The sequence below is a fragment of the Heloderma suspectum genome, chromosome W (assembly GCF_057233095.1).
Source record: "Heloderma suspectum isolate Gila_16-S chromosome W, 16-S_ref, whole genome shotgun sequence".
In the NCBI taxonomy this organism is placed as follows: domain Eukaryota; kingdom Metazoa; phylum Chordata; class Lepidosauria; order Squamata; family Helodermatidae; genus Heloderma; species Heloderma suspectum.
Window position 1 is genome coordinate 33,242,501 of NC_139475.1, and position 26,582 is coordinate 33,269,082.

The 26,582-nt window shown below is 57.7% G+C and overlaps 1 protein-coding gene across 1 annotated transcript in view; it reads right to left on the minus strand.

Annotated features, from left to right (window-relative positions):
• Window positions 1-5,579, minus strand: part of LOC146333960 (uncharacterized) — a 187,325-nt gene extending 181,746 nt beyond the window's left edge. The window contains exons 1-2 of the mRNA XM_084825316.1: window positions 5,565-5,579; window positions 982-1,003 (exon numbers count right to left, since the gene is read on the minus strand). Coding sequence (XP_084681442.1) covers window positions 982-1,003; window positions 5,565-5,579 — 37 coding nt within the window. The remainder of the gene's footprint in view (window positions 1-981; window positions 1,004-5,564) is intronic.
• Window positions 5,580-26,582: the final 21,003 nt, after the last annotated feature.

Sequence of the window (26,582 nt, forward strand, 5' to 3'; positions counted from 1 at the left end):
GAGACCGAGAGAGAGAGAGAGACCGAGGGACTGAGAGAGAGAGAGAGACCGAGGGACCGAGAGAGAGAGAGAACGAGGGACCGAGAGAGAGAGAGAGTCCGAGGGACCGAGAGAGAGAGAGAGAGAGACCGAGAGACCAAGAGAGAGACCGAGACCGTGAGAGAGAGACCGAGGGACCGAGAGAGAGAGAGAAAGAGAGACCGAGACCGAGAGAGAGAGACCGAGACTGAGAGAGAGAGAGAGACCGAGACCGAGAGAGAGGGACCAAGAGAGAGAGAGAAGAACCGAGGGACCGAGAGGGACCGAGAGAGAGAGACTGAGAGAGACCGAGAGAGACCGAGAGACCGAGGGAGAGATACCGAGAGAGACTGAGAGAGAGAGACCGAGAGAGAGAGAGAGAGAGAGGGACCGAGACCGAGAGAGAGACCGAGACCGAGAGAGAGACTGAGACCGAGAGAGAGACCGAGACCCAGAGAGAGAGAGAGACCGAGAGGGACTGAGAGAGAGGGACCAAGAAAGAGATAGAAGAACCGAGGGACCGAGAGGGACCGAGAGAGAGAGACTGAGGCAGACCGAGAGACCGAGGGAGAGATCCCGAGAGAGAGAGACCGAGAGAGAGAGAGACCGAGACCGAGAGAGAGACCGAGAGAGAGAGAGACCAAGAGAGAGACCGAGACCGAGAGAGAGAGACCGAGAGAACAAGAGAGAGAGCGGGATCGAGAGAGGGACCGAGAGAGAGAGAGGGACCGAGAGAGAGAGGGACCGAGAGAGAGAGAGGGACCGAGAGAGGGACCGAGAGACCGAGACCGAGAGAGAGACCGAGAGAGAGACCGAGAGAGAGACCGAGACGGAGAGGGACCCAAAGAGAGAGACTGAGAGAGAGGGAGCGAGAGAGAGGGAGCGAGAGAGAGAGACAGGGACCAAGAGAGAGGGACTGAGGGACTGAGAGAGACCGAGAGAGAGAGAGACCGAGAGAGATACCGAGAGAGAGACCGAGAGAGACCTAGACAGAGAGAGAGACCGCAACCGAGAGAGAGAGACCGAGAGAGAGAGAGAGAGAGACCGAGACCGAGAGAGAGACCGAGACCAAGAGAGAGAGACCGAGACTGAGAGAGAGAGAGAGACCGAGACCGAGAGAGAGAGAGAGACAATGAAACCGAGAGAGAGGGACCAAGAGGAGAGAGAAGAACCGAGGGACCGAGAGGGACAGAGAGAGAGAGACTGAGAGAGACCGAGAGACCGAGGGAGAGATACCGAGAGAGACTAAGAGAGAGAGACCGAGAGAGAGAGAGAGAGACCGAGACCGAGAGAGAGACTGAGACCGAGAGAGATTCCGAGACCCAGAGAGAGAGAGAGACCGAGAGGGACTGAGAGAGAGGGACCAAGAGAGAGATAGAAGAACCGAGGGACCGAGAGAGAGAGACTGAGGGAGACCGAGAGACCGAGGGAGAGATCCCGAGAGAGAGAGACCGAGAGAGAGAGAGACCGAGACCGAGAGAGAGACCGAGAGAGAGAGAGACCAAGAGAGAGACCGAGACCGAGAGAGAGAGACCGAGAGAACAAGAGAGAGAGCGGGATCGAGAGAGGGACCGAGAGAGAGAGAGGGACCGAGAGAGAGAGAGGGACCGAGAGACCGAGACCGAGAGAGAGACCGAGACCGAAAGAGAGACCGAGAGAGAGACCGAGAGAGAGACCGAGAGAGAGACCGAGACGGAGAGGGACCGAAAGAGAGAGACTGAGAGAGAGGGAGCGAGAGAGAGGGAGCGAGAGAGAGGGAGCGAGAGAGAGGGAGCGAGAGAGAGGGAGCGAGAGAGAGAGAGAGGGACCAAGAGAGAGGGACCGAGGGACTGAGAGAGACCGAGAGAGAGAGAGACCGAGAGAGATTCCGAGAGAGAGACCAAGAGAGACCTAGACAGAGAGAGAGACCGAGACCGAGAGAGAGACCGAGAGAGAGAGAGACCGAGAGAGAGACCGAGACCGAGAGAGAGAGACCGAGAGAGAGAGAGACCGAGACCGAGACCGAGAGAACGAGAGAGAGAGCGGGAACGAGAGAGGGACCGAGAGAGAGAGAGGGACCGAGAGAGAGAGGGACCGAGAGAGAGAGAGGGACCGAGAGAGGGACCGAGAGACCGAGACCGAGAGAGAGACCGAGATCGAGAGAGAGACCGAGAGAGAGACCGAGAGAGAGACCGAGACGGAGAGAGAGACCGAGACGGAGAGGGACCGAAAGAGAGAGACCGAGAGAGAGGGAGCGAGAGAGAGAGAGACCAAGAGACCGAGAGAGAGGGAGCGAGAGAGAGAGAGACCAAGAGACCGAGAGAGAGAGACCGAGAGAGAGAGAGAGACCGAGAGTGAGAGAGACAGAGAGACAGAGAGAGAGAGAGAGACCGAGACAGAGAGAGAGAGAGAGAGACCGAGAGAAAGAGAGAGAGAGAGAGAGGGACCGAGAGAGAGAGAGAGGGACCGACAGAGGGACCGAGAGAGGGACCGAGAGAGAGAGAGGGACCGAGAGAGGGACCGAAAGAGAGAGAGGGACCGAGAGACGGACCGAGACCTAGAGAGAGACCGAGAGAGAGAGCGGGACCGAGAGAGGGACCGAGAGAGAGAAAGGGACCGAGAGAGAGACCGAGAGACGGAGACCGAGAGAGAGACCGAGACCGAGATAGAGACCGAGAGAGAGACCGAGAGAGAGACCGAGATGGAGAGAGAGACCGAGAGGGACCGAAAGAGAAAGACCGAGAGAGAGAGAGAGAGAGAGACCGAGGGACCAAGAGAGAGAGGAAGAGACTGAGGGACCGAGAGAGAGAGAGAGAGACCGAGGGACTGAGAGACAGAGAGATCGGGAGAGAGAGAGACCGAGAGAGAGAGAGAGAGAGAGCGTGAGAGGGACCTAGAGGGACGGACCGAGAGAGAGGGACCGATAGAGACCGAGAGAGAGACCGAGAGAGACTGAGACTGAGAGAGAGACCGAGACCGAGAGAGAGACACCGAGACAGAGAGAGAGACCGAGAGGGTCCGAGAGAGAGGGACCGAGATGAGAGAGACCGAGACAGAGAGAGAGAATGAGGGACTGAGAGAGAGAGAGAGACCGAGGGACCGAGAGAGAGAGAGAACGAGGGACCGAGAGAGAGAGAGAGTCCGAGGGACCGAGAGCGAGAGAGAGAGAGAGACCGAGAGAGACCGAGAGAGAGAGACCGAGTGACCAAGAGAGAGACCGAGACCGAGACCGTGAGAGAGAGACCGAGGGACCGAGAGAGAGAGAGAGAGAGACCGAGGGACCGAGAGAAAGAGAGAGAGACTGAGGGACCGAGAGAGAGAGAGAGAGACTGAGGGACCGAAAGACAGAGAGATCGGGAGAGAGAGAGACCGAGAGAGAGAGAGAGTGAGAGGTACCTAGAGGGAGGGACTGAGAGAGAGGGACCGAGAGAGACTGAGACTGAGATATAGACCGAGAGACCGAGACCGACAGAGAGACACCGAGACAGAGAGAGAGACCGAGAGGGACCGAGAGAGAGGGACCGAAAGAGAGAGACAGGGACCGAGAGAGAGAGAGAGACCGAGGGACCGGGAGAGAGAGAGACCAAGGGACCGAAAGAGAGAGAGACCGAGGGACTGAGAGAGAGAGAGAGAGAGAGAGAGAGAGAGAGACCGAGGGACCGAGAGAGAGACCGAGTGACCGAGAATGTCCGAGACCGAGAGAGAGAGAGAGAGAGAGAGCTTGACCGAGAGACAGACCGAGACCGAGACTGAGAGAGAGAGAACGAGAGAGAGAGAGAGACCGAGAGAGACCGAGAGAGACCGAGAGACCAAGAGACCAAGAGAGAGACCAAGACTGTGAGAGAGAGAGACCGAGAGAGAGAGAGACCGAGGGACCGAGAGAGAGAGGGAGAGACTGAGGGACCGAGACAGAGAGAGAGAGACCAAGAGAGACTGAGACTGAGAGAGAGACCGAGAGGTACCGAGAGAGAGAGAGAGGAACCGAGAGAGAGAGAGAGGGACCGAGAGACAGGGACCGAGGCACCGAGAGAGAGAGAGACCGAGATGAGAGAGACCGAGAGAGAGAGAGAGACCGAGGGACCGAGAGAGAGAGAGAACGAGGGACCGAGAGAGAGAGAGAGTCCGAGGGACCGAGAGAGAGAGAGAGAGAGACCGATAGAGACCGAGAGAGACCGAGAGAGAGAGACCAAGAGACCAAGAGAGAGACCGAGACCGTGAGAGAGAGACCGAGGGACCGTGAGAGAGAGAGAGAGATAGACCGAGGGACCGAGAGAAAGAGAGAGAGACTGAGGGACCGAGAGAGAGAGACCGAGGGACCGAGAGACAGAGAGATCGGGAGAGAGAGAGACCGAGAGAGAGAGAGAGTGAGAGGTACCTAGAGGGAGGGACTGAGAGAGAGGGACCGAGAGAGACTGAGACTGAGAGATAGACCGAGAGACCGAGACCGAGAGAGAGACACCGAGACAGAGAGAGAGACCGAGAGGGACCGAGAGAGAGGGACAAAAAGAGAGAGAGAGGGACCGAGAGAGAGAGAGAGACCGAGGGACCGGGAGAGAGAGAGACCAAGGGACCGAGAGAGAGAGAGACCGAGGGACAGAGAGAGAGAGAGAGAGACCGAGGGACCGAGAGAGAGACCGAGTGACCGAGAGAGAATGTCCGAGACCAAGAGAGAGAGAGAGAGACCGAGACCGAGAGACAGACCGAGACCGAGACTGAGAGAGAGAGAACGAGAGAGAGAGAGAGACCGAGAGAGACTGAGAGACCAAGAGAGAGACCAAGACTGTGAGAGAGAGAGACCGAGGGAACGAGAGACAGAGAGATCGGGGGAGAGAGAGACCAAGAGAGAGAGAGAGAGCGTGAGAGGGACCGAGAGGGGAGGACCGAGAGAGAGGGACCGAGAGAGACCAAGAGAGAGACCGAGAGAGACTGAGACTGAGAGAGAGACCGAGAGACCGAGACCGAGAGAGAGACACCAAGACAAAGAGAGAGACCGAGAGGGACCGAGAGAGAGGGACCGAGAGAGAGAGGGAGGGACCGAGAGAGAGGGACCGAGGCACCGAGAGAAAAAGAGACCGAGAAAGAGAGACCGAGGGACAGAGAGAGAGAGAGAGAGACCGAGGGACCGAGAGAGAGAGAGAACGAGGGACCGAGAGAGAGAGAGAGTCCGAGGGACCGAAAGAGAGAGAGATCGAGGGTCCGAGAGACAGAGAGATCGGGAGAGAGAAAGACAGAGAGAGAGAGAGAGTGAGAGGTACCGAGAGGGAGGGACTGAGAGAGAGGGACCGAGAGAGACTGAGACTGAGAGAGAGACCGAGAGACCGAGACCGAGAGAGAGACACCGAGACAGAGAGAGAGACCGAGAGGGACCGAGAGAGAGGGACCGAAAGAGAGAGAGAGGGAACGAGGGACCGAGAGAGAGAGAGAGACCGAGGGACCGAGAGAGAGAGAGACCGAGGGACCGAGAGAGAGAGAGAGAGAGACCGAGGGACCGAGAGAGAGACCGAGTGACCGAGAGAGAATGTCCGAGACCAAGAGAGAGAGAGAGAGACCGAGACCGAGAGACAGACCGAGACCGAGACCATGAGAGTGACCGAGAGACCGAGACTGAGAGGGAGAGAACGAGAGAGACAACGAGAGAGAGAGAGAGAGAGAGAGAGAGAGACCGAGGGACCGAGAGAGAGAGAGAGAGAACGAGGTACCGAGAGAGAGAGAGAGTCCGAGGGACTGAGAGAGAGAGAGAGAGAGAGACCGAGAGAGAGAGAGAGAGAGACCGAGAGAGACCGAGAGAGAGAGACCGAGAGACCAAGAGAGAGACCGAGACCGTGAGAGAGAGACCGAGGGACCGAGAGAGAGAGAGAGAGAGAGAGAGAGACCGAGACGGAGAGAGAGAGACCGAGACTGAGAGAGAGAGAGAGACCGAGACCGAGAGAGAGAGAGAGACACCGAGACCGAGAGAGAGGGACCAAGAGAGAGAGAGAAGAACCGAAGGACCGAGAGGGACCGAGAGAGAGAGACTGAGAGAGACCGAGAGACCGAGGGAGAGATACCGAGAGAGACTGAGAGAGAGAGACCGAGAGAGAGAGAGAGACCGAGGGACTGAGAGAGAGAGAGAGACCGAGGGACCGAAAGAGAGAGAGAACGAGGGACCGAGAGAGAGAGAGAGTCCGAGGGACCGAGAGAGAGAGAGAGAGAGACCGAGAGACCAAGAGAGAGACCGAGACCGTGAGAGAGAGACCGAGGGACCGAGAGAGAGAGAGAAAGAGAGACCGAGACCGAGAGAGAGAGACCGAGACTGAGAGAGAGAGAGAGACCGAGACCGAGAGAGAGGGACCAAGAGAGAGAGAGAAGAACCGAGGGACCGAGAGGGACCGAGAGAGAGAGACTGAGAGAGACCGAGAGAGACCGAGAGACCGAGGGAGAGATACCGAGAGAGACTGAGAGAGAGAGACCGAGAGAGAGAGAGAGAGAGAGGGACCGAGAGAGAGAGAGACCAAGAGAAAGACCGAGAGACCGAGACCGAGAGAGAGACACCGAGACGGAGAGAGAGACCGAGAGGGACCGAGAGAGAGGGACCGAGAGAGAGAGAGACCGAGATGAGAGAGACCGAGAGAGAGAGAGAGACCGAGGGACTGAGAGAGAGAGAGAGACCGAGGGACCGAGAGAGAGAGAGAACGAGGGACCGAGAGAGAGAGAGAGTCCAAGGGACCGAGAGAGAGAGAGAGAGAGACCGAGAGACCAAGAGAGAGACCGAGACCGTGAGAGAGAGACCGAGGGACCGAGAGAGAGAGAGAAAGAGAGACCGAGACCGAGAGAGAGAGACCGAGACTGAGAGAGAGAGAGAGACCGAGACCGAGAGAGAGGGACCAAGAGAGAGAGAGAAGAACCGAGGGACCGAGAGGGACCGAGAGAGAGAGACTGAGAGAGACCGAGAGAGACCGAGAGACCGAGAGACCGAGGGAGAGATACTGAGAGAGACTGAGAGAGAGAGACCGAGAGAGAGAGAGAGAGAGAGGGACCGAGACTGAGAGAGAGACCGAGACCGAGAGAGAGACTGAGACCGAGAGAGAGACCGAGACCCAGAGAGAGAGAGAGACCGAGAGGGACTGAGAGAGAGGGACCAAGAAAGAGATAGAAGAACCGAGGGACCGAGAGGGACCGAGAGAGAGAGACTGAGGCAGACCGAGAGACCGAGGGAGAGATCCCGAGAGAGAGAGACCGAGAGAGAGAGAGACCGAGACCGAGAGAGAGACCGAGAGAGAGAGAGACCAAGAGAGAGACCGAGACCGAGAGAGAGAGACCGAGAGAACAAGAGAGAGAGCGGGATCGAGAGAGGGACCGAGAGAGAGAGAGGGACCGAGAGAGAGAGGGACCGAGAGAGAGAGAGGGACCGAGAGAGGGACCGAGAGACCGAGACCGAGAGAGAGACCGAGAGAGAGACCGAGAGAGAGACCGAGACGGAGAGGGACCCAAAGAGAGAGACTGAGAGAGAGGGAGCGAGAGAGAGGGAGCGAGAGAGAGAGACAGAGACCAAGAGAGAGGGACTGAGGGACTGAGAGAGACCGAGAGAGAGAGAGACCGAGAGAGATACCGAGAGAGAGACCGAGAGAGACCTAGACAGAGAGAGAGACCGAGACCGAGAGAGAGAGACCGAGAGAGAGAGAGAGAGAGACCGAGACCGAGAGAGAGACCGAGACCAAGAGAGAGAGACCGAGACTGAGAGAGAGAGAGAGACCGAGACCGAGAGAGAGAGAGAGACAACGAAACCGAGAGAGAGGGACCAAGAGGAGAGAGAAGAACCGAGGGACCGAGAGGGACAGAGAGAGAGAGACTGAGAGAGACCGAGAGACCGAGGGAGAGATACCGAGAGAGACTAAGAGAGAGAGACTGAGAGAGAGAGAGAGAGACCGAGACCGAGAGAGAGACTGAGACCGAGAGAGATTCCGAGACCCAGAGAGAGAGAGAGACCGAGAGGGACTGAGAGAGAGGGACCAAGAGAGAGATAGAAGAACCGAGGGACCGAGAGAGAGAGACTGAGGGAGACCGAGAGACCGAGGGAGAGATCCCGAGAGAGAGAGACCGAGAGAGAGAGAGACCGAGACCGAGAGAGAGACCGAGAGAGAGAGAGACCAAGAGAGAGTCCGAGACCGAGAGAGAGAGACCGAGAGAACAAGAGAGAGAGCGGGATCGAGAGAGGGACCGAGAGAGAGAGAGGGACCGAGAGAGAGAGAGGGACCGAGAGACCGATACCGAGAGAGAGACCGAGACCGAAAGAGAGACCGAGAGAGAGACCGAGAGAGAGACCGAGAGAGAGACCGAGACGGAGAGGGACCGAAAGAGAGAGACTGAGAGAGAGGGAGCGAGAGAGAGGGAGCGAGAGAGAGGGAGCGAGAGAGAGGGAGCGAGAGAGAGAGAGAGGGACCAAGAGAGAGGGACCGAGGGACTGAGAGAGACCGAGAGAGAGAGAGACCGAGAGAGATTCCGAGAGAGAGACCAAGAGAGACCTAGACAGAGAGAGAGACCGAGACCGAGAGAGAGACCGAGAGAGAGAGAGACCGAGAGAGAGACCGAGACCGAGAGAGAGAGACCGAGAGAGAGAGAGACCGAGACCGAGACCGAGAGAACGAGAGAGAGAGCGGGAATGAGAGAGGGACCGAGAGAGAGAGAGGGACCGAGAGAGAGAGGGACCGAGAGAGAGAGAGGGACCGAGAGAGGGACCGAGAGACCGAGACCGAGAGAGAGACCGAGATCGAGAGAGAGACCGAGAGAGAGACCGAGAGAGAGACCGAGACGGAGAGAGAGACCGAGACGGAGAGGGACCGAAAGAGAGAGACCGAGAGAGAGGGAGCGAGAGAGAGAGAGACCAAGAGACCGAGAGAGAGGGAGCGAGAGAGAGAGAGACCAAGAGACCGAGAGAGAGAGACCGAGAGAGAGAGAGAGACCGAGAGAGAGAGAGACAGAGAGACAGAGAGAGAGAGAGAGACCGAGACAGAGAGAGAGAGAGAGAGACCGAGAGAGAGAGAGAGAGAGAGGGACCGAGAGAGAGAGAGAGGGACCGAGAGAGGGACCGAGAGAGGTACCGAGAGAGAGAGAGGGACCGAGAGAGGGACCGAAAGAGAGAGAGGGACCGAGAGACGGACCGAGACCTAGAGAGAGACCGAGAGAGAGAGAGAGAGTGAGAGAGAGAGAGAATGAGAGAGAGAGAGACCGAGAGAGAGACCGAGACCGAGAGAGAGACCGAGAGAGAGAGCGGGACCGAGAGAGGGACCGAGAGAGAGAAAGGGACCGAGAGAGAGACCGAGAGACGGAGACCGAGAGAGAGACCGAGACCGAGATAGAGACCGAGAGAGAGACCGAGAGAGAGACCGAGATGGAGAGAGAGACCGAGAGGGACCGAAAGAGAAAGACCGAGAGAGAGAGAGAGAGAGAGACCGAGGGACCAAGAGAGAGAGGAAGAGACTGAGGGACCGAGAGAGAGAGAGAGAGACCGAGGGACTGAGAGACAGAGAGATCGGGAGAGAGAGAGACCGAGAGAGAGAGAGAGAGAGAGCGTGAGAGGGACCTAGAGGGACGGACCGAGAGAGAGGGACCGATAGAGACCGAGAGAGAGACCGAGAGAGACTGAGACTGAGAGAGAGACCGAGACCGAGAGAGAGACACCGAGACAGAGAGAGAGACCGAGAGGGTCCGAGAGAGAGGGACCGAGATGAGAGAGACCGAGACAGAGAGAGAGAATGAGGGACTGAGAGAGAGAGAGAGACCGAGGGACCGAGAGAGAGAGAGAGAACGAGGGACCGAGAGAGAGAGAGAGTCCGAGGGACCGAGAGCGAGAGAGAGAGAGAGACCGAGAGAGACCGAGAGAGAGAGACCGAGTGACCAAGAGAGAGACCGAGACCGAGACCGTGAGAGAGAGACCGAGGGACCGAGAGAGAGAGAGAGAGAGAGAGACCGAGGGACCAAGAGAAAGAGAGAGAGACTGAGGGACCGAGAGAGAGAGAGAGAGACTGAGGGACCGAAAGACAGAGAGATCGGGAGAGAGAGAGACCGAGAGAGAGAGAGAGTGAGAGGTACCTAGAGGGAGGGACTGAGAGAGAGGGACCGAGAGAGACTGAGACTGAGATATAGACCGAGAGACCGAGACCGACAGAGAGACACCGAGACAGAGAGAGAGACCGAGAGGGACCGAGAGAGAGGGACCGAAAGAGAGAGAGAGGGACCGAGAGAGAGAGAGAGACCGAGGGACCGGGAGAGAGAGAGACCAAGGGACCGAAAGAGAGAGAGACCGAGGGACTGAGAGAGAGAGAGAGAGAGAGAGAGAGACCGAGGGACCGAGAGAGAGACCGAGTGACCGAGAATGTCCGAGACCGAGAGAGAGAGAGAGAGAGAGACCTTGACCGAGAGACAGACCGAGACCGAGACTGAGAGAGAGAGAACGAGAGAGAGAGAGAGACCGAGAGAGACCGAGAGAGACCGAGAGACCAAGAGACCAAGAGAGAGACCAAGACTGTGAGAGAGAGAGACCGAGAGAGAGAGAGACCGAGGGACCGAGAGAGAGAGGGAGAGACTGAGGGACCGAGACAGAGAGAGAGAGACCAAGAGAGACTGAGACTGAGAGAGAGACCGAGAGGTACCGAGAGAGAGAGAGAGGGACCGAGAGAGAGAGAGAGGGACCGAGAGACAGGGACCGAGGCACCGAGAGAGAGAGAGACCGAGATGAGAGAGACCGAGAGAGAGAGAGAGACCGAGGGACCGAGAGAGAGAGAGAACGAGGGACCGAGAGAGAGAGAGAGTCCGAGGGACCGAGAGAGAGAGAGAGAGAGACCGATAGAGACCGAGAGAGACCGAGAGAGAGAGACCAAGAGACCAAGAGAGAGACCGAGACCGTGAGAGAGAGACCGAGGGACCGTGAGAGAGAGAGAGAGATAGACCGAGGGACCGAGAGAAAGAGAGAGAGACTGAGGGACCGAGAGAGAGAGACCGAGGGACCGAGAGACAGAGAGATCGGGAGAGAGAGAGACCGAGAGAGAGAGAGAGTGAGAGGTACCTAGAGGGAGGGACTGAGAGAGAGGGACCGAGAGAGACTGAGACTGAGAGATAGACCGAGAGACCGAGACCGAGAGAGAGACACCGAGACAGAGAGAGAGACCGAGAGGGACCGAGAGAGAGGGACAAAAAGAGAGAGAGAGGGACCGAGAGAGAGAGAGAGACCGAGGGACCGGGAGAGAGAGAGACCAAGGGACCGAGAGAGAGAGAGACCGAGGGACAGAGAGAGAGAGAGAGAGAGAGAGAGACCGAGGGACCGAGAGAGAGACCGAGTGACCGAGAGAGAATGTCCGAGACCAAGAGAGAGAGAGAGAGACCTTGACCGAGAGACAGACCGAGACCGAGACTGAGAGAGAGAGAACGAGAGAGAGAGAGAGACCGAGAGAGACTGAGAGACCAAGAGAGAGACCAAGACTGTGAGAGAGAGAGACCGAGGGAACGAGAGACAGAGAGATCGGGGGAGAGAGAGACCAAGAGAGAGAGAGAGAGCGTGAGAGGGACCGAGAGGGGAGGACCGAGAGAGAGGGACCGAGAGAGACCAAGAGAGAGACCGAGAGAGACTGAGACTGAGAGAGAGACCGAGAGACCGAGACCGAGAGAGAGACACCAAGACAAAGAGAGAGACCGAGAGGGACCGAGAGAGAGGGACCGAGAGAGAGAGGGAGGGACCGAGAGAGAGGGACCGAGGCACCGAGAGAAAAAGAGACCGAGAAAGAGAGACCGAGGGACAGAGAGAGAGAGAGAGAGACCGAGGGACCGAGAGAGAGAGAGAACGAGGGACCGAGAGAGAGAGAGAGTCCGAGGGACCGAAAGAGAGAGAGAGAGAGAGAGACCGAGGGACCGAGAGAAAGAGAGAGAGACTGAGGGACCGAGAGAGAGAGAGATCGAGGGTCCGAGAGACAGAGAGATCGGGAGAGAGAAAGACAGAGAGAGAGAGAGAGTGAGAGGTACCGAGAGGGAGGGACTGAGAGAGAGGGACCGAGAGAGACTGAGACTGAGAGAGAGACCGAGAGACCGAGACCGAGAGAGAGACACCGAGACAGAGAGAGAGACCGAGAGGGACCGAGAGAGAGGGACCGAAAGAGAGAGAGAGGGAACGAGGGACCGAGAGAGAGAGAGAGACCGAGGGACCGAGAGAGAGAGAGACCGAGGGACCGAGAGAGAGAGAGAGAGAGACCGAGGGACCGAGAGAGAGACCGAGTGACCGAGAGAGAATGTCCGAGACCAAGAGAGAGAGAGAGAGACCGAGACCGAGAGACAGACCGAGACCGAGACCATGAGAGTGACCGAGAGACCGAGACTGAGAGGGAGAGAACGAGAGAGACAACGAGAGAGAGAGAGAGAGAGAGAGAGAGACCGAGGGACCGAGAGAGAGAGAGAGAGAACGAGGTACCGAGAGAGAGAGAGAGTCCGAGGGACTGAGAGAGAGAGAGAGAGAGAGACCGAGAGAGAGAGAGAGAGAGACCGAGAGAGACCGAGAGAGAGAGACCGAGAGACCAAGAGAGAGACCGAGACCGTGAGAGAGAGACCGAGGGACCGAGAGAGAGAGAGAGAGAGAGACCGAGACAGAGAGAGAGAGACCGAGACTGAGAGAGAGAGAGAGACCGAGACCGAGAGAGAGAGAGAGACACCGAGACCGAGAGAGAGGGACCAAGAGAGAGAGAGAAGAACCGAAGGACCGAGAGGGACCGAGAGAGAGAGACTGAGAGAGACCGAGAGACCGAGGGAGAGATACCGAGAGAGACTGAGAGAGAGAGACCGAGAGAGAGAGAGAGACCGAGGGACTGAGAGAGAGAGAGAGACCGAGGGACCGAGAGAGAGAGAGAACGAGGGACCGAGAGAGAGAGAGAGTCCGAGGGACCGAGAGAGAGAGAGAGAGAGAGAGACCGAGAGACCAAGAGAGAGACCGAGACCGTGAGAGAGAGACCGAGGGACCGAGAGAGAGAGAGAAAGAGAGACCGAGACCGAGAGAGAGAGACCGAGACTGAGAGAGAGAGAGAGACCGAGACCGAGAGAGAGGGACCAAGAGAGAGAGAGAAGAACCGAGGGACCGAGAGGGACCGAGAGAGAGAGACTGAGAGAGACCGAGAGAGACCGAGAGACCGAGGGAGAGATACCGAGAGAGACTGAGAGAGAGAGACCGAGAGAGAGAGAGAGAGAGAGGGACCGAGAGAGAGAGAGACCAAGAGAGAGACCGAGACCGAGAGAGAGAGACCGAGAGAACAAGAGAGAGAGCGGGATCGAGAGAGGGACCGAGAGAGAGATAGGGACCGAGAGAGAGAGAGGGACCGAGAGAGGGACCGAGAGACCGAGAGAGAGAGACTGAGAGAGACCGAGAGAGACAGAGAGACCGAGGGAGAGATACCGAGAGAGACTGAGAGAGAGAGACCGAGAGAGAGAGAGAGACCGAGAGAGAGAGAGACAGAGAGACAGAGAGAGAGAGAGAGAGAGAGAGACCGAGACAGAGAGAGAGAGAGAGACTGAGAGAGAGAGAGAGAGAGAGAGAGGGACCGAGACCGAGAGAGAGACCTATAGAGGGACCGAGAGAGGGACCGAGAGAGAGAGAGGGACCGAGAGAGGGACCGAAAGAGAGAGAGGGACCGAGAGACAGACCGAGACCGAGAGAGAGACCGAGAGAGAGAGAGAGACTGAGAGAGAGAGAGACTGAGAGAGAGAGAGACCGAGAGAGAGACCGAGACCGAGAGAGAGACCGAGAGAGAGAGCAGGACCGAGAGACGGACCGAGAGAGAGACCGAGACGGAGAGACCGAGACGGAGAGGGACCGAAAGAGAGAGACTGAGAGAGAGGGAGCGAGAGAGAGGGAGCGAGAGAGAGAGAGAGGGACCAAGAGAGAGGGACCGAGGGACTGAGAGAGACCAAGAGAGAGAGAGACCGAGAGAGAGAGAGACCAAGAGACCGAGAGAGAGAGAGACCGAGAGAGAGATAGAGACCGAGAGAGAGAGAGACAGAGAGAGAGAGAGAGAGAGAGAGACCGAGAGAGAGAGAGAGAGAGAGAGACCGAGAGAGAGAGAGTGACCGAGGGACCGAGAGAAAGAGAGAGAGACTGAGGGACCGAGAGAGAGAGAGAGAGACCGAGGGACCGAGAGACAGAGAGATCGGGAGAGAGAGAGACCGAGAGAGAGAGAGAGTGAGAGGTACCTAGAGGGAGGGACTGAGAGAGAGGGACCAAGAGAGACTGAGACTGAGAGATAGACCGAGAGACTGAGACCGAGAGAGAGACACCGAGACGGAGAGAGAGACCGAGAGGGACCGAGAGAGAGGGACCGAGAGAGAGAGAGACCGAGATGAGAGAGACCGAGAGAGAGAGAGAGACCGAGGGACTGAGAGAGAGAGAGAGACCGAGGGACCGAGAGAGAGAGAGAACGAGGGACCGAGAGAGAGAGAGAGTCCGAGGGACCGAGAGAGAGAGAGAGAGAGACCGAGAGACCAAGAGAGAGACCGAGACCGTGAGAGAGAGACCGAGGGACCGAGAGAGAGAGAGAAAGAGAGACCGAGACCGAGAGAGAGAGACCGAGACTGAGAGAGAGAGAGAGACCGAGACCGAGAGAGAGGGACCAAGAGAGAGAGAGAAGAACCGAGGGACCGAGAGGGACCGAGAGAGAGAGACTGAGAGAGACCGAGAGAGACCGAGAGACCGAGGGAGAGATACCGAGAGAGACTGAGAGAGAGAGACCGAGAGAGAGAGAGAGAGAGAGGGACCGAGAGAGAGAGAGACCAAGAGAGAGACCGAGACCGAGAGAGAGAGACCGAGAGAACAAGAGAGAGAGCGGGATAGAGAGAGGGACCAAGAGAGAGAGAGGGACCGAGAGAGAGACAGGGACCGAGAGAGGGACCGAGAGACCGAGACCGAGAGAGAGACCGAGACCGAGAGAGAGACCGAGAGAGAGACCGAGAGAGAGACCGAGAGCGAGACCGAGACGGAGAGGGACCGAAAGAGAGAGACTGAGAGAGAGGGAGCGAGAGAGAGGGAGCGAGAGAGAGGGAGCGAGAGAGAGAGAGAGGGACCAAGAGAGAGGGACCGAGGGACTGAGAGAGACTGAGAGAGAGAGAGACCGAGAGAGATTCCGAGAGAGAGACCAAGAGAGACCTAGACAGAGAGACCGAGACCAAGAGAGAGAGACCGAGAGAGAGAGAGAGACCGAGACCGAGAGAGAGACCGAGACCGAGAGAGAGAGAGAGAGAGAGACCGAGAGAGAGAGAGAGACACCGAGACCGAGAGAAAGGGACCAAGAGAGAGAGAGAAGAACCGAGGGACCGAGAGGGACCGAGAGAGAGAGACTGAGAGAGACCGAGAGACAGAGGGAGAGATACCGAGAGAGACTGAGAGAGAGAGACCGAGAGAGAGAGAGAGAGAGACCGAGAGAGAGAGAGGGACCGAGACCGAGAGAGAGACCGAGACCGAGAGAGAGACTGAGACCGAGAGAGAGACCGAGACTCAGAGAGAGGGAGAGACCGAGAGGGACTGAGAGAGAGGGACCAAGAGAGAGATAGAAGAACCGAGGGACCGAGAGGGACCGAGAGAGAGAGACTGAGGGAGACCGAGAGACCGAGGGAGAGATCCCGAGAGAGAGAGACCGAGAGAGAGAGAGACCGAGACCAAGAGAGAGACCGAGAGAGAGAGAGACCAAGAGAGAGACCGAGACCGAGAGAGAGAGACCGAGAGAACAAGAGAGAGAGCGGGATCGAGAGAGGGACCGAGAGAGAGAGAGGGACCGAGAGAGAGAGGGACCGAGAGAGAGAGAGGGACAGAGAGAGGGACCGAGACACCGAGACCGAGAGAGAGACCGAGACCGAGAGAGAGACCGAGAGAGAGACCGAGAGAGAGACCGAGAGAGAGACCGAGACGGAGAGGGACCGAAAGAGAGAGACTGAGAGAGAGGGAGCGAGAGAGAGGGAGCGAGAGAGAGGGAGCGAGAGAGAGAGAGAGGGACCAAGAGAGAGGGACTGAGAGAGACCGAGAGAGAGAGAGACCGAGAGAGATTCCGAGAGAGAGACCGAGAGAGACCTAGACAGAGAGAGAGACCGAGACCGAGAGAGAGAGACCGAGACTGAGAGAGAGAGAAAGAGACCGAGACCGAGAGAGAGAGAGAGACACCGAGACCGAGAGAGAGGGACCAAGAGAGAGAGAGAAGAACCGAGGGACCGAGAGGGACCGAGAGAGAGTGACCGAGAGAGACCGAGAGAGACTGAGAGACCAAGAGAGAGCGAGACTGTGAGAGAGAGAGACCGAGAGAGAAAGAGAGAGAGAGAGAGAGACCGAGGGACCGAGAGAGAGAGGGAGAGACTGAGGGACCGAGAGAGAGAGAGAGAGACCGAGGGACCGAGAGACAGAGAGATCGGGAGAGAGAGAGACCGAGAGAGAGAGAGAGAGAGCAGGAGAGGGACCGAGAGGGAAGGACCGAGAGAGAGGGACCGAGAGAGAGACTGAGAGAGAGACCGAGAGAGAGAGACTGAGAGAGAGAAACCGAGAGAGAGAGAGACCGAGAGAGAGAGAGACCAAGAGAGAGAGAGACCGAGACCGAGAATGAGACCGAGAGTGAGACCGAGAGAGAGGGAGCGAGAGAGAGGGAGCGAGAGAGAGGGAGCGAGAGAGAGGGAGAGGGACCAAGAGAGAGGGTCCGAGGGAATGAGAGAGACCGAGAGTGAGAGAGACCGAGAGAGAGAGAGAGACCGAGAGAGAGAGAGAGGCCGAGAGAGGCCGAGACAGAGAGAGAGACTGAGAGAGAGAGAGAGAGAGGGACCGAGAGAGAGAGGGACCAAGAGAGGGAGCGAGAGAGAGAGAGGGACCGAGAGAGGCACTGAGAGAGAGAGACAGAGAGAGAGAGAGAGACCGAGAGGGACCGAGAGAGAGAGACAGAGACCGAGAGAGATTCCGAGAAAGAGACCGAGAGAGACCTAGACAGAGAGAGAGACCGAGACCGAGAGAGAGAGAGAGACCGAGAGAGAGAGAGGGACCAAGACTGAGAGAGAGACGGAGAGAGAGAGACTGAGAGAGACCTAGACAGAGAGAGAGAGAGAGACCGAGGGACTGAGAGAGAGAGAGAGACCGAGGGACCGAGAGAGAGGGAGAACGAGAGAGACCGAGAGAGAGAGACAGAGAGAGACCTAGACAGAGAGAGAGACCGAGACCGAGAGAGAGAGACCGAGAGAGAGAGAGAGAGAGACCGAGAGAGACCGAGAGAGAGAGACAGAGAGAGACCTAGACAGAGAGAGAGACCGAGACCGAGAGAGAGAGACCGAGAGAGAGAGAGAGACCGAGACCGAGAGAGAGAGAGAGACCGAGACCGAGAGAGAGAGACCGAGACTGAGAGAGAGAGAGAGACCGAGACCGAGAGAGAGAGAGGGACACCGAGAACGAGAGAGAGGGACCAAGAGAGAGAGAGAGAAGAACCGAGGGACCGAGAGGGACCGAGAGAGAGAGACTGAGAGAGACCGAGAGACCGAGGGAGAGATACCGAGAGAGACTGAGAGAGAGAGACCGAGAGAGAGAGAGAGAGAGAGAGAGAAACCAAGAGAGAGAGAGGGACCGAGACCGAGAGAGAGACCGAGAGAGAGACTGAGACCGAGAGAGAGACCGAGACCCAGAGAGAGATAGAGACCGAGAGGGACTGAGAGAGAGGGACCAAGAGAGAGATAGAAGAACCGAGGGACCGAGAGGGACCGAGAGAGAGAGACTGAGGGAGACCGAGAGACCGAGGGAGAGATCCGGAGAGAGAGAGACCGAGAGAGAGAGAGACCGAGAGAGAGAGAGAGACCGAGAGAACAAGAGAGAGAGCGGGATCGAGAGAGGGACCGAGAGAGAGAGAGGGACCGAGAGAGAGAGAGGGACCGAGAGAGGGACCGAGAGACGGAGACCGAGAGAGAGACCGAGACCGAGAGAGAGACCGAGAGAGAGACCGAGAGAGAGGGACCGAGAGAGAGAGAGACTGAGATGAGAGAGATCGAGAGAGAGAGAGAGACCGAGGGACCGAGAGAGAGAGAGAACGAGGGACCGAGAGAGAGAGAGAGTCCGAGGGACCGAGAGAGAGAGAGAGAGAGACCGAGAGACCAAGAGAGAGACCGAGACCGTGAGAGAGAGACCGAGGGACCGAGAGAGAGAGAGAGACCGAGACCGAGAGAGAGAGACCGAGACTGAGAGAGAGAGAGAGACCGAGACCGAGAGAGAGAGAGAGACACCGAGACCGAGAGAGAGGGACCAAGAGAGAGAGAGAAGAACCGAGGGAACGAGAGGGACCGAGAGAGAGAGACTGAGAGAGACCGAGAGACCGAGGGAGAGATACCGAGAGAGACTGAGAGAGAGAGACTGAGAGAGAGAGAGAGAGAGAGAGAGAGACCGAGAGAGTGAGAGGGACCGAGACCGAGAGAGAGACCGAGACCGAGAGAGAGACTGAGACCGAGAGAGAGACCGAGACCCAGAGAGAGAGAGAGAACGAGGGGGACTGAGAGAGAGGGACCAAGAGAGAGATAGAAGAACCGAGGGACTGAGAGGGACCGAGAGAGAGAGACTGAGGGAGACCGAGAGACCGAGGGAGAGATCCCGAGAGAATGAGACCGAGAGAGAGAGAGACCGAGACCGAGAGAGAGACCGAGAGAGAGAGAGACCAAGAGAGAGACCGAGACCGAGAGAGAGAGACCGAGACCGAGAGAGAGAGACCGAGAGAACAAGAGAGAGAGCGGGATCGAGAGACGGACCGAGAGAGAGAGAGGGACCGAGAGAGAGAGAGGGACCGAGAGAGAGAGGGACCGAGAGAGAGAGAGGGACCGAGAGAGGGACCGAGAGAACGAGACCGAGAGAGAGACCGAGACCGAGAGAGAGACCGAGACCGAGAGAGAGACCGAGAGAGAGACCGAGAGAGAGACCGAGACGGAGAGGGACCGAAAGAGAGAGACTGAGAGAGAGGGAGCGAGAGAGAGGGAGCGAGAGAGAGAGAGAGGGACCAAGAGAGAGGGACTGAGGGACTGAGAGAGACCGAGAGAGAGAGAGACCGAGAGAGATTCCGAGAGAGAGACCGAGAGAGACCTAGACAGAGAGAGAGACCGAGACCGAGAGAGAGAGACCGAGAGAGAGAGAGAGACCGAGAGAGAGAGAGAGACCGAGACCGAGAGAGAGACCGAGACTGAGAGAGACCGAGACCGAGAGAGAGAGAGAGACACCGAGACCGAGAGAGAGGGACCAAGAGAGAGACCGAGACAGAGAGAGAGAGACCGAGAGAGCAAGAGAGAGAGCGGGATCGAGAGAGGGACCGAGAGAGAGAGAGGGACCGAGAGAGAGAGAGGGACCGAGAGAGGGACCGAGACACCGAGACCGAGAGAGAGACCGAGACCGAGAGAGAGACCGAGAGAGAGACCGAGAGCGAGACCGAGACGGAGAGGGACCGAAAGAGAGAGACTGAGAGAGAGGGAGCGAGAGAGAGGGAGCGAGAGAGAGGGAGCGAGAGAGAGAGAGAGGGACCAAGAGAGAGGGACCGAGGGACTGAGAGAGACCGAGAGAGAGAGAGACCGAGAGAGATTCCGAGAGAGAGAACAAGAGAGACCTAGACAGAGAGACCGAGACCAAGAGAGAGAGACCGAGAGAGAGAGAGAGACCGAGACCGAGAGAGAGACCGAGACCGAGAGAGAGAGAGAGAGAGAGACCGAGAGAGAGAGAGAGACACCGAGACCGAGAGAGAGACCGAGAACGAGAGAGAGACCGAGAGAGAGACCGAGAGAGAGACCGAGAGCGAGACCGAGACGGAGAGGGACCGAAAGAGAGAGACTGAGAGAGAGGGAGCGAGAGAGAGGGAGCGAGAGAGAGGGAGCGAGAGAGAGAGAGAGGGACCAAGAGAGAGGGACCGAGGGACTGAGAGAGACCGAGAGAGAGAGAGACCGAGAGAGATTCCGAGAGAGAGACCAAGAGCGACCTAGACAGAGAGACCGAGACCAAGAGAGAGAGACCGAGAGAGAGAGAGAGACCGAGACCGAGAGAGAGACCGAGACCGAGAGAGAGAGAGAGAGAGAGACCGAGAGAGAGAGAGACCGAGAGAGAGAGAGACCGAGACCGAGAATGAGACCGAGAGTGAGGCGAGAGAGAGGGAGCGAGAGAGAGGGAGCGAGAGAGAGGGAGCGAGAGAGAGGGAGAGGGACCAAGAGAGAGGGACCGAGGGACTGAGAGAGACCGAGAGTGAGAGAGACCGAGAGAGAGAGAGAGACCGAGAGAGAGAGAGAGACCGAGAGAGGCCGAGACAGAGAGAGAGACTGAGAGAGAGAGAGAGAGAGGGACCGAGAGAGAGAGGGACCAAGAGAGGGACCGAGAGAGAGAGAGGGACCGAGAGAGGGACCGAGAGAGAGAGACAGAGAGAGAGACCGAGAGAGAGACCGAGACGGAGAGGGACCGAAAGAGAGAGACTGAGAGAGAGGGAGCGAGAGAGAGGGAGCGAGAGAGAGAGAGGGAGCGAGAGAGAGAGAGAGGGACCAAGAGAGAGGGACCGAGGGACTGAGAGAGACCGAGAGAGAGAGAGACCGAGAGAGATTCCGAGAGAGAGACCAAGAGAGACCTAGACAGAGAGAGAGACCGAGACCAAGAGAGAGAGACCGAGAGAGAGAGAGAGAGACCGAGACCGAGAGAGAGAGACCGAGAGAGAGAGAGAGACCGAGAGAGAGAGAGAGACCGAGAGAGAGAGAGAGAGACCGAGACCGAGAGAGAGAGAGACCGAGACCGAGACCGAGAGAGAGGGACCAAGAGATAGAGAAAAGAACCGAGGGACCGAGAGGGACCGAGAGAGAGAGACTGAGAGAGACCGAAAGACTGAGGGAGAGATACCGAGAGAGACTGAGAGAGAGAGACCGAGAGAGAGAGAGAGAGAGAGACAGAGAGAGAGAGAGGGACCGAGACCGAGAGAGATACCGAGACCGAGAGAGAGAGAGAGACTGAGACCGAGAGAGAGACCGAGACCCAGAGAGAGAGAGAGACCGAGAGGGACCGAGAGAGAGGGACCAAGAGAGAGATAGAAGAACCGAGGGACCAAGAGGGACCGAGAGAGAGAGACTGAGGGAGACCGAGAGACCGAGAGAGAGAGACCGAGAGAGAGAGAGACTGAGACCGAGAGAGAGACCGAGAGAGAGAGAGACCGAGAGAGAGACCGAGAGAGAGAGACCGAGAGAGAGAGAGACCGAGACCGAGAGAACGAGAGAGAGAGCGGGATCGAGAGAGGGACCGAGAGAGAGAGAGGGACCGAGAGAGAGAGGGACCGAGAGAGAGAGAGGGACCGAGAGAGACCGAGAGACCGAGACCGAGAGAGAGACCGAGATCGAGAGAGAGACCGAGAGAGAGACCGAGAGAGAGACCGAGAGAGAGACCGAGACGGAGAGAGAGACCGAGACGGAGAGGGACAGAAAGAGAGAGACTGAGAGAGAGGGAGCGAGAGAGAGGGAGCGAGAGAGAGGGAGCGAGAGAGAGAGAGAGGGACCGAGAGAGAGGGACCGAGGGACTGAGAGAGACCAAGAGGGAGAGAGACCGAGAGAGAGAGAGACCAAGAGACCGAGAGAGAGAGAGACCGAGAGAGAGAGAGAGACCGAGAGAGAGAGAGACAGAGAGACAGAGAGAGAGAGAGAGAGAGACCGAGACAGAGAGAGAGAGAGAGACTGAGAGAGAGAGAGAGAGAGAGAGAGAGGGACCGAGACCGAGAGAGAGACCGATAGAGCGACCGAGAGAGGGACCGAGAGAGAGAGAGGGACCGAGAGAGGGACCGAAAGAGAGAGAGGGACCGAGAGACAGACCGAGACCGAGAGAGAGACCGAGAGAGAGAGAGACCGAGAGAGAGAGAGAGACTGAGAGAGAGAGAGACTGAGAGAGAGAGAGACCGAGAGAGAGACCGAGACCGAGAGAGAAACCGAGAGAGAGAGCAGGACCGAGAGACGGACCGAGAGAGAGACCGAGACGGAGAGACCGAGACGGAGAGGGACCGAAAGAGAGAGACTGAGAGAGAGGGAGCGAGAGAGAGGGAGCGAGAGAGAGAGAGAGGGACCGAGAGAGAGGGACCGAGGGACTGAGAGAGACCAAGAGAGAGAGAGACCGAGAGAGAGAGAGACCAAGAGACCGAGAGAGAGAGAGACCGAGAGAGAGAGAGAGACCAAGAGAGAGAGAGACAGAGAGACAGAGAGAGAGAGAGAGAGAGACCGAGACAGAGAGAGAGAGAGAGACTGAGAGAGAGAGAGGGAGAGAGAGAGGGACCGAGACCGAGAGAGAGACCTATAGAGGGACCGAGAGAGGGACCGAGAGAGAGAGAGGGACCGAGAGAGGGACCGAAAGAGAGAGAGGGACCGAGAGACAGACCGAGACCGAGAGAGAGACCGAGAGAGAGAGAGAGACTGAGAGAGAGAGAGACTGAGAGAGAGAGAGACCGAGAGAGAGACCGAGACCGAGAGAGAGACCGAGAGAGAGAGCAGGACCGAGAGACGGACCGAGAGAGAGACCGAGACGGAGAGACCGAGACGGAGAGGGACCGAAAGAGAGAGACTGAGAGAGAGGGAGCGAGAGAGAGGGAGCGAGAGAGAGAGAGAGGGACCAAGAGAGAGGGACCGAGGGACTGAGAGAGACCAAGAGAGAGAGAGACCGAGAGAGAGAGAGACCAAGAGACCGAGAGAGAGAGAGACCGAGAGAGAGATAGAGACCAAGAGAGAGAGAGACAGAGAGACAGAGAGAGAGAGAGAGAGAGACCGAGACAGAGAGAGAGAGAGAGAGACCGAGAGAGAGAGAGTGACCGAGGGACTGAGAGAGAGAGAGAGAACGAGGGACCGAGAGAGAGAGAGAGTCCGAGAGACCAAGAGAGAGACCGAGACCGTGAGAGAGAGACCGAGGGACCGAGAGAGAGAGAGAGAGAGAGAACGAGGGACCGAGAGAAAGAGAGAGAGACTGAGGGACCGAGAGAGAGAGAGAGAGACCGAGGGACCGAGAGACAGAGAGATCGGGAGAGAGAGAGACCGAGAGAGAGAGAGAGTGAGAGGTACCTAGAGGGAGGGACTGAGAGAGAGGGACCAAGAGAGACTGAGACTGAGAGATAGACCGAGAGACTGAGACCGAGAGAGAGACACCGAGACGGAGAGAGAGACCGAGAGGGACCGAGAGAGAGGGACCGAGAGAGAGAGAGACCGAGATGAGAGAGACCGAGAGAGAGAGAGAGACCGAGGGACTGAGAGAGAGAGAGAGACCGAGGGACCGAGAGAGAGAGAGAACGAGGGACCGAGAGAGAGAGAGAGTCCGAGGGACCGAGAGAGAGAGAGAGAGAGAGACCGAGACCGAGAGAGAGAGACCGAGACTGAGAGAGAGAGAGAGACCGAGACCGAGAGAGAGGGACCAAGAGAGAGAGAGAAGAACCGAGGGACCGAGAGGGACCGAGAGAGAGAGACTGAGAGAGACCGAGAGAGACCGAGAGACCGAGGGAGAGATACCGAGAGAGACTGAGAGAGAGAGAGAGAGAGAGGGAACGAGAGAGAGAGAGACCAAGAGAGAGACCGAGATCTAGAGAGAGAGACCGAGAGAACAAGAGAGAGAGCGGGATCGAGAGAGGGACCGAGAGAGAGAGAGGGACCGAGAGAGAGAGAGGGACCGAGAGAGGGACCGAGAGACCGAGACCGAGAGAGAGACCGAGACCGAGAGAGAGACCGAGAGAGAGACCGAGAGAGAGACCGAGAGCGAGACCGAGACGGAGAGGGACCGAAAGAGAGAGACTGAGAGAGAGGGAGCGAGAGAGAGGGAGCGAGAGAGAGGGAGCGAGAGAGAGAGAGAGGGACCAAGAGAGAGGGACCGAGGGACTGAGAGAGACTGAGAGAGAGAGAGACCGAGAGAGATTCCGAGAGAGAGACCAAGAGAGACCTAGACAGAGAGACCGAGACCAAGAGAGAGAGACCGAGAGAGAGAGAGAGACCGAGACCGAGAGAGAGACCGAGACCGAGAGAGAGAGAGAGAGAGAGACCGAGAGAGAGAGAGAGACACCGAGACCGAGAGAAAGGGACCAAGAGAGAGAGAGAAGAACCGAGGGACCGAGAGGGACCGAGAGAGAGAGACTGAGAGAGACCGAGAGACAGAGGGAGAGATACCGAGAGAGACTGAGAGAGAGAGACCGAGAGAGAGAGAGAGAGAGAGACCGAGAGAGAGAGAGGGACCGAGACCGAGAGAGAGACCGAGACCGAGAGAGAGACTGAGACCGAGAGAGAGACCGAGACTCAGAGAGAGAGAGAGACCGAGAGGGACTGAGAGAGAGGGACCAAGAGAGAGATAGAAGAACCGAGGGACCGAGAGGGACCGAGAGAGAGAGACTGAGGGAGACCGAGAGACCGAGGGAGAGATCCCGAGAGAGAGAGACCGAGAGAGAGAGAGACCGAGACCAAGAGAGAGACCGAGAGAGAGAGAGACCAAGAGAGAGACCAAGACCGAGAGAGAGAGACCGAGAGAACAAGAGAGAGAGCGGGATCGAGAGAGGGACCGAGAGAGAGAGAGGGACCGAGAGAGAGAGGGACCGAGAGAGAGAGAGGGACCGAGAGAGGGACCGAGACACCGAGACCGAGAGAGAGACCGAGACCGAGAGAGAGACCGAGAGAGAGACCGAGAGAGAGACCGAGAGAGAGACCGAGAGAGAGACCGAGACGGAGAGGGACCGAAAGAGAGAGACTGAGAGAGAGGGAGCGAGAGAGAGGGAGCGAGAGAGAGGGAGCGAGAGAGAGAGAGAGGGACCAAGAGAGAGGGACTGAGAGAGACCGAGAGAGAGAGAGACCGAGAGAGATTCCGAGAGAGAGACCGAGAGAGACCTAGACAGAGAGAGAGACCGAGACCGAGAGAGAGAGACCGAGACTGAGAGAGAGAGAGAGAGACCGAGACCGAGAGAGAGAGAGAGAGACACCGAGACCGAGAGAGAGGGACCAAGAGAGAGAGAGAAGAACCGAGGGACCGAGAGGGACCGAGAGAGAGTGACCGAGAGAGACCGAGAGAGACTGAGAGACCAAGAGAGAGCGAGACTGTGAGAGAGAGAGACCGAGAGAGAAAGAGAGAGAGAGAGAGAGACCGAGGGACCGAGAGAGAGAGGGAGTGACTGAGGGACCGAGAGAGAGAGAGAGAGACCGAGGGACCGAGAGACAGAGAGATCGGGAGAGAGAGAGACCGAGAGAGAGAGAGAGAGAGCAGGAGAGGGACCGAGAGGGAAGGACCGAGAGAGAGGGACCGAGAGAGAGACTGAGAGAGAGACCGAGAGAGAGAGACTGAGAGAGAGAGAGACCAAGAGAGAGAGAGACCGAGAATGAGACCGAGAGTGAGACCGAGAGAGAGGGAGCGAGAGAGAGGGAGTGAGAGAGAGGGAGAGGGACCAAGAGAGAGGGTCCGAGGGAATGAGAGAGACCGAGAGTGAGAGAGACCGAGAGAGAGAGAGAGACCGAGAGAGAGAGAGAGGCCGAGAGAGGCCGAGACAGAGAGAGAGACTGAGAGAGAGAGAGAGAGAGAGAGGGACCGAGAGAGAGAGGGACCGAGAGAGGGACCGAGAGAGAGAGAGGGACCGAGAGAGGGACCGAGAGAGAGAGACAGAGAGAGAGAGAGAGACCGAGAGGGACCGAGAGAGAGAGACAGAGACCGAGAGAGATTCCGAGAAAGAGACCGAGAGAGACCTAGACAGAGAGAGAGACCGAGACCGAGAGAGAGAGAGAGACCGAGAGAGAGAGAGGGACCAAGACTGAGAGAGAGACGGAGAGAGAGAGACTGAGAGAGACCTAGACAGAGAGAGAGAGAGAGACCGAGGGACTGAGAGAGAGAGAGAGACCGAGGGACCGAGAGAGAGGGAGAACGAGGGACCGAGAGAGAGAGAGAGTCCGAGGGACCGAGAGAGAGAGAGAGAGAGACCGAGAGAGACCGAGAGAGAGAGACCGAGAGAGACCTAGACAGAGAGAGAGACCGAGACCGAGAGAGAGAGACCGAGAGAGAGAGAGAGACCGAGACCGAGAGAGAGAGAGAGACCGAGACCGAGAGAGAGAGACCGAGACTGAGAGAGAGAGAGAGACCGAGACCGAGAGAGAGAGAGGGACACCGAGAACGAGAGAGAGGGACCAAGAGAGAGAGAGAGAAGAACCGAGGGACCGAGAGGGACCGAGAGAGAGAGACTGAGAGAGACCGAGAGACCGAGGGAGAGATACCGAGAGAGACTGAGAGAGAGAGACCGAGAGAGAGAGAGAGAGAGAGAGAGACCGAGAGAGAGAGAGGGACCGAGACCGAGAGAGAGACCGAGAGAGAGACTGAGACCGAGAGAGAGACCGAGACCCAGAGAGAGATAGAGACCGAGAGGGACTGAGAGAGAGGGACCAAGAGAGAGATAGAAGAACCGAGGGACCGAGAGGGACCGAGAGAGAGAGACTGAGGGAGACCGAGAGACCGAGGGAGAGATCCGGAGAGAGAGAGACCGAGAGAGAGAGAGACCGAGAGAGAGAGAGAGACGGAGAGAACAAGAGAGAGAGCGGGATCGAGAGAGGGACCGAGAGAGAGAGAGGGACCGAGAGAGAGAGAGGGACCG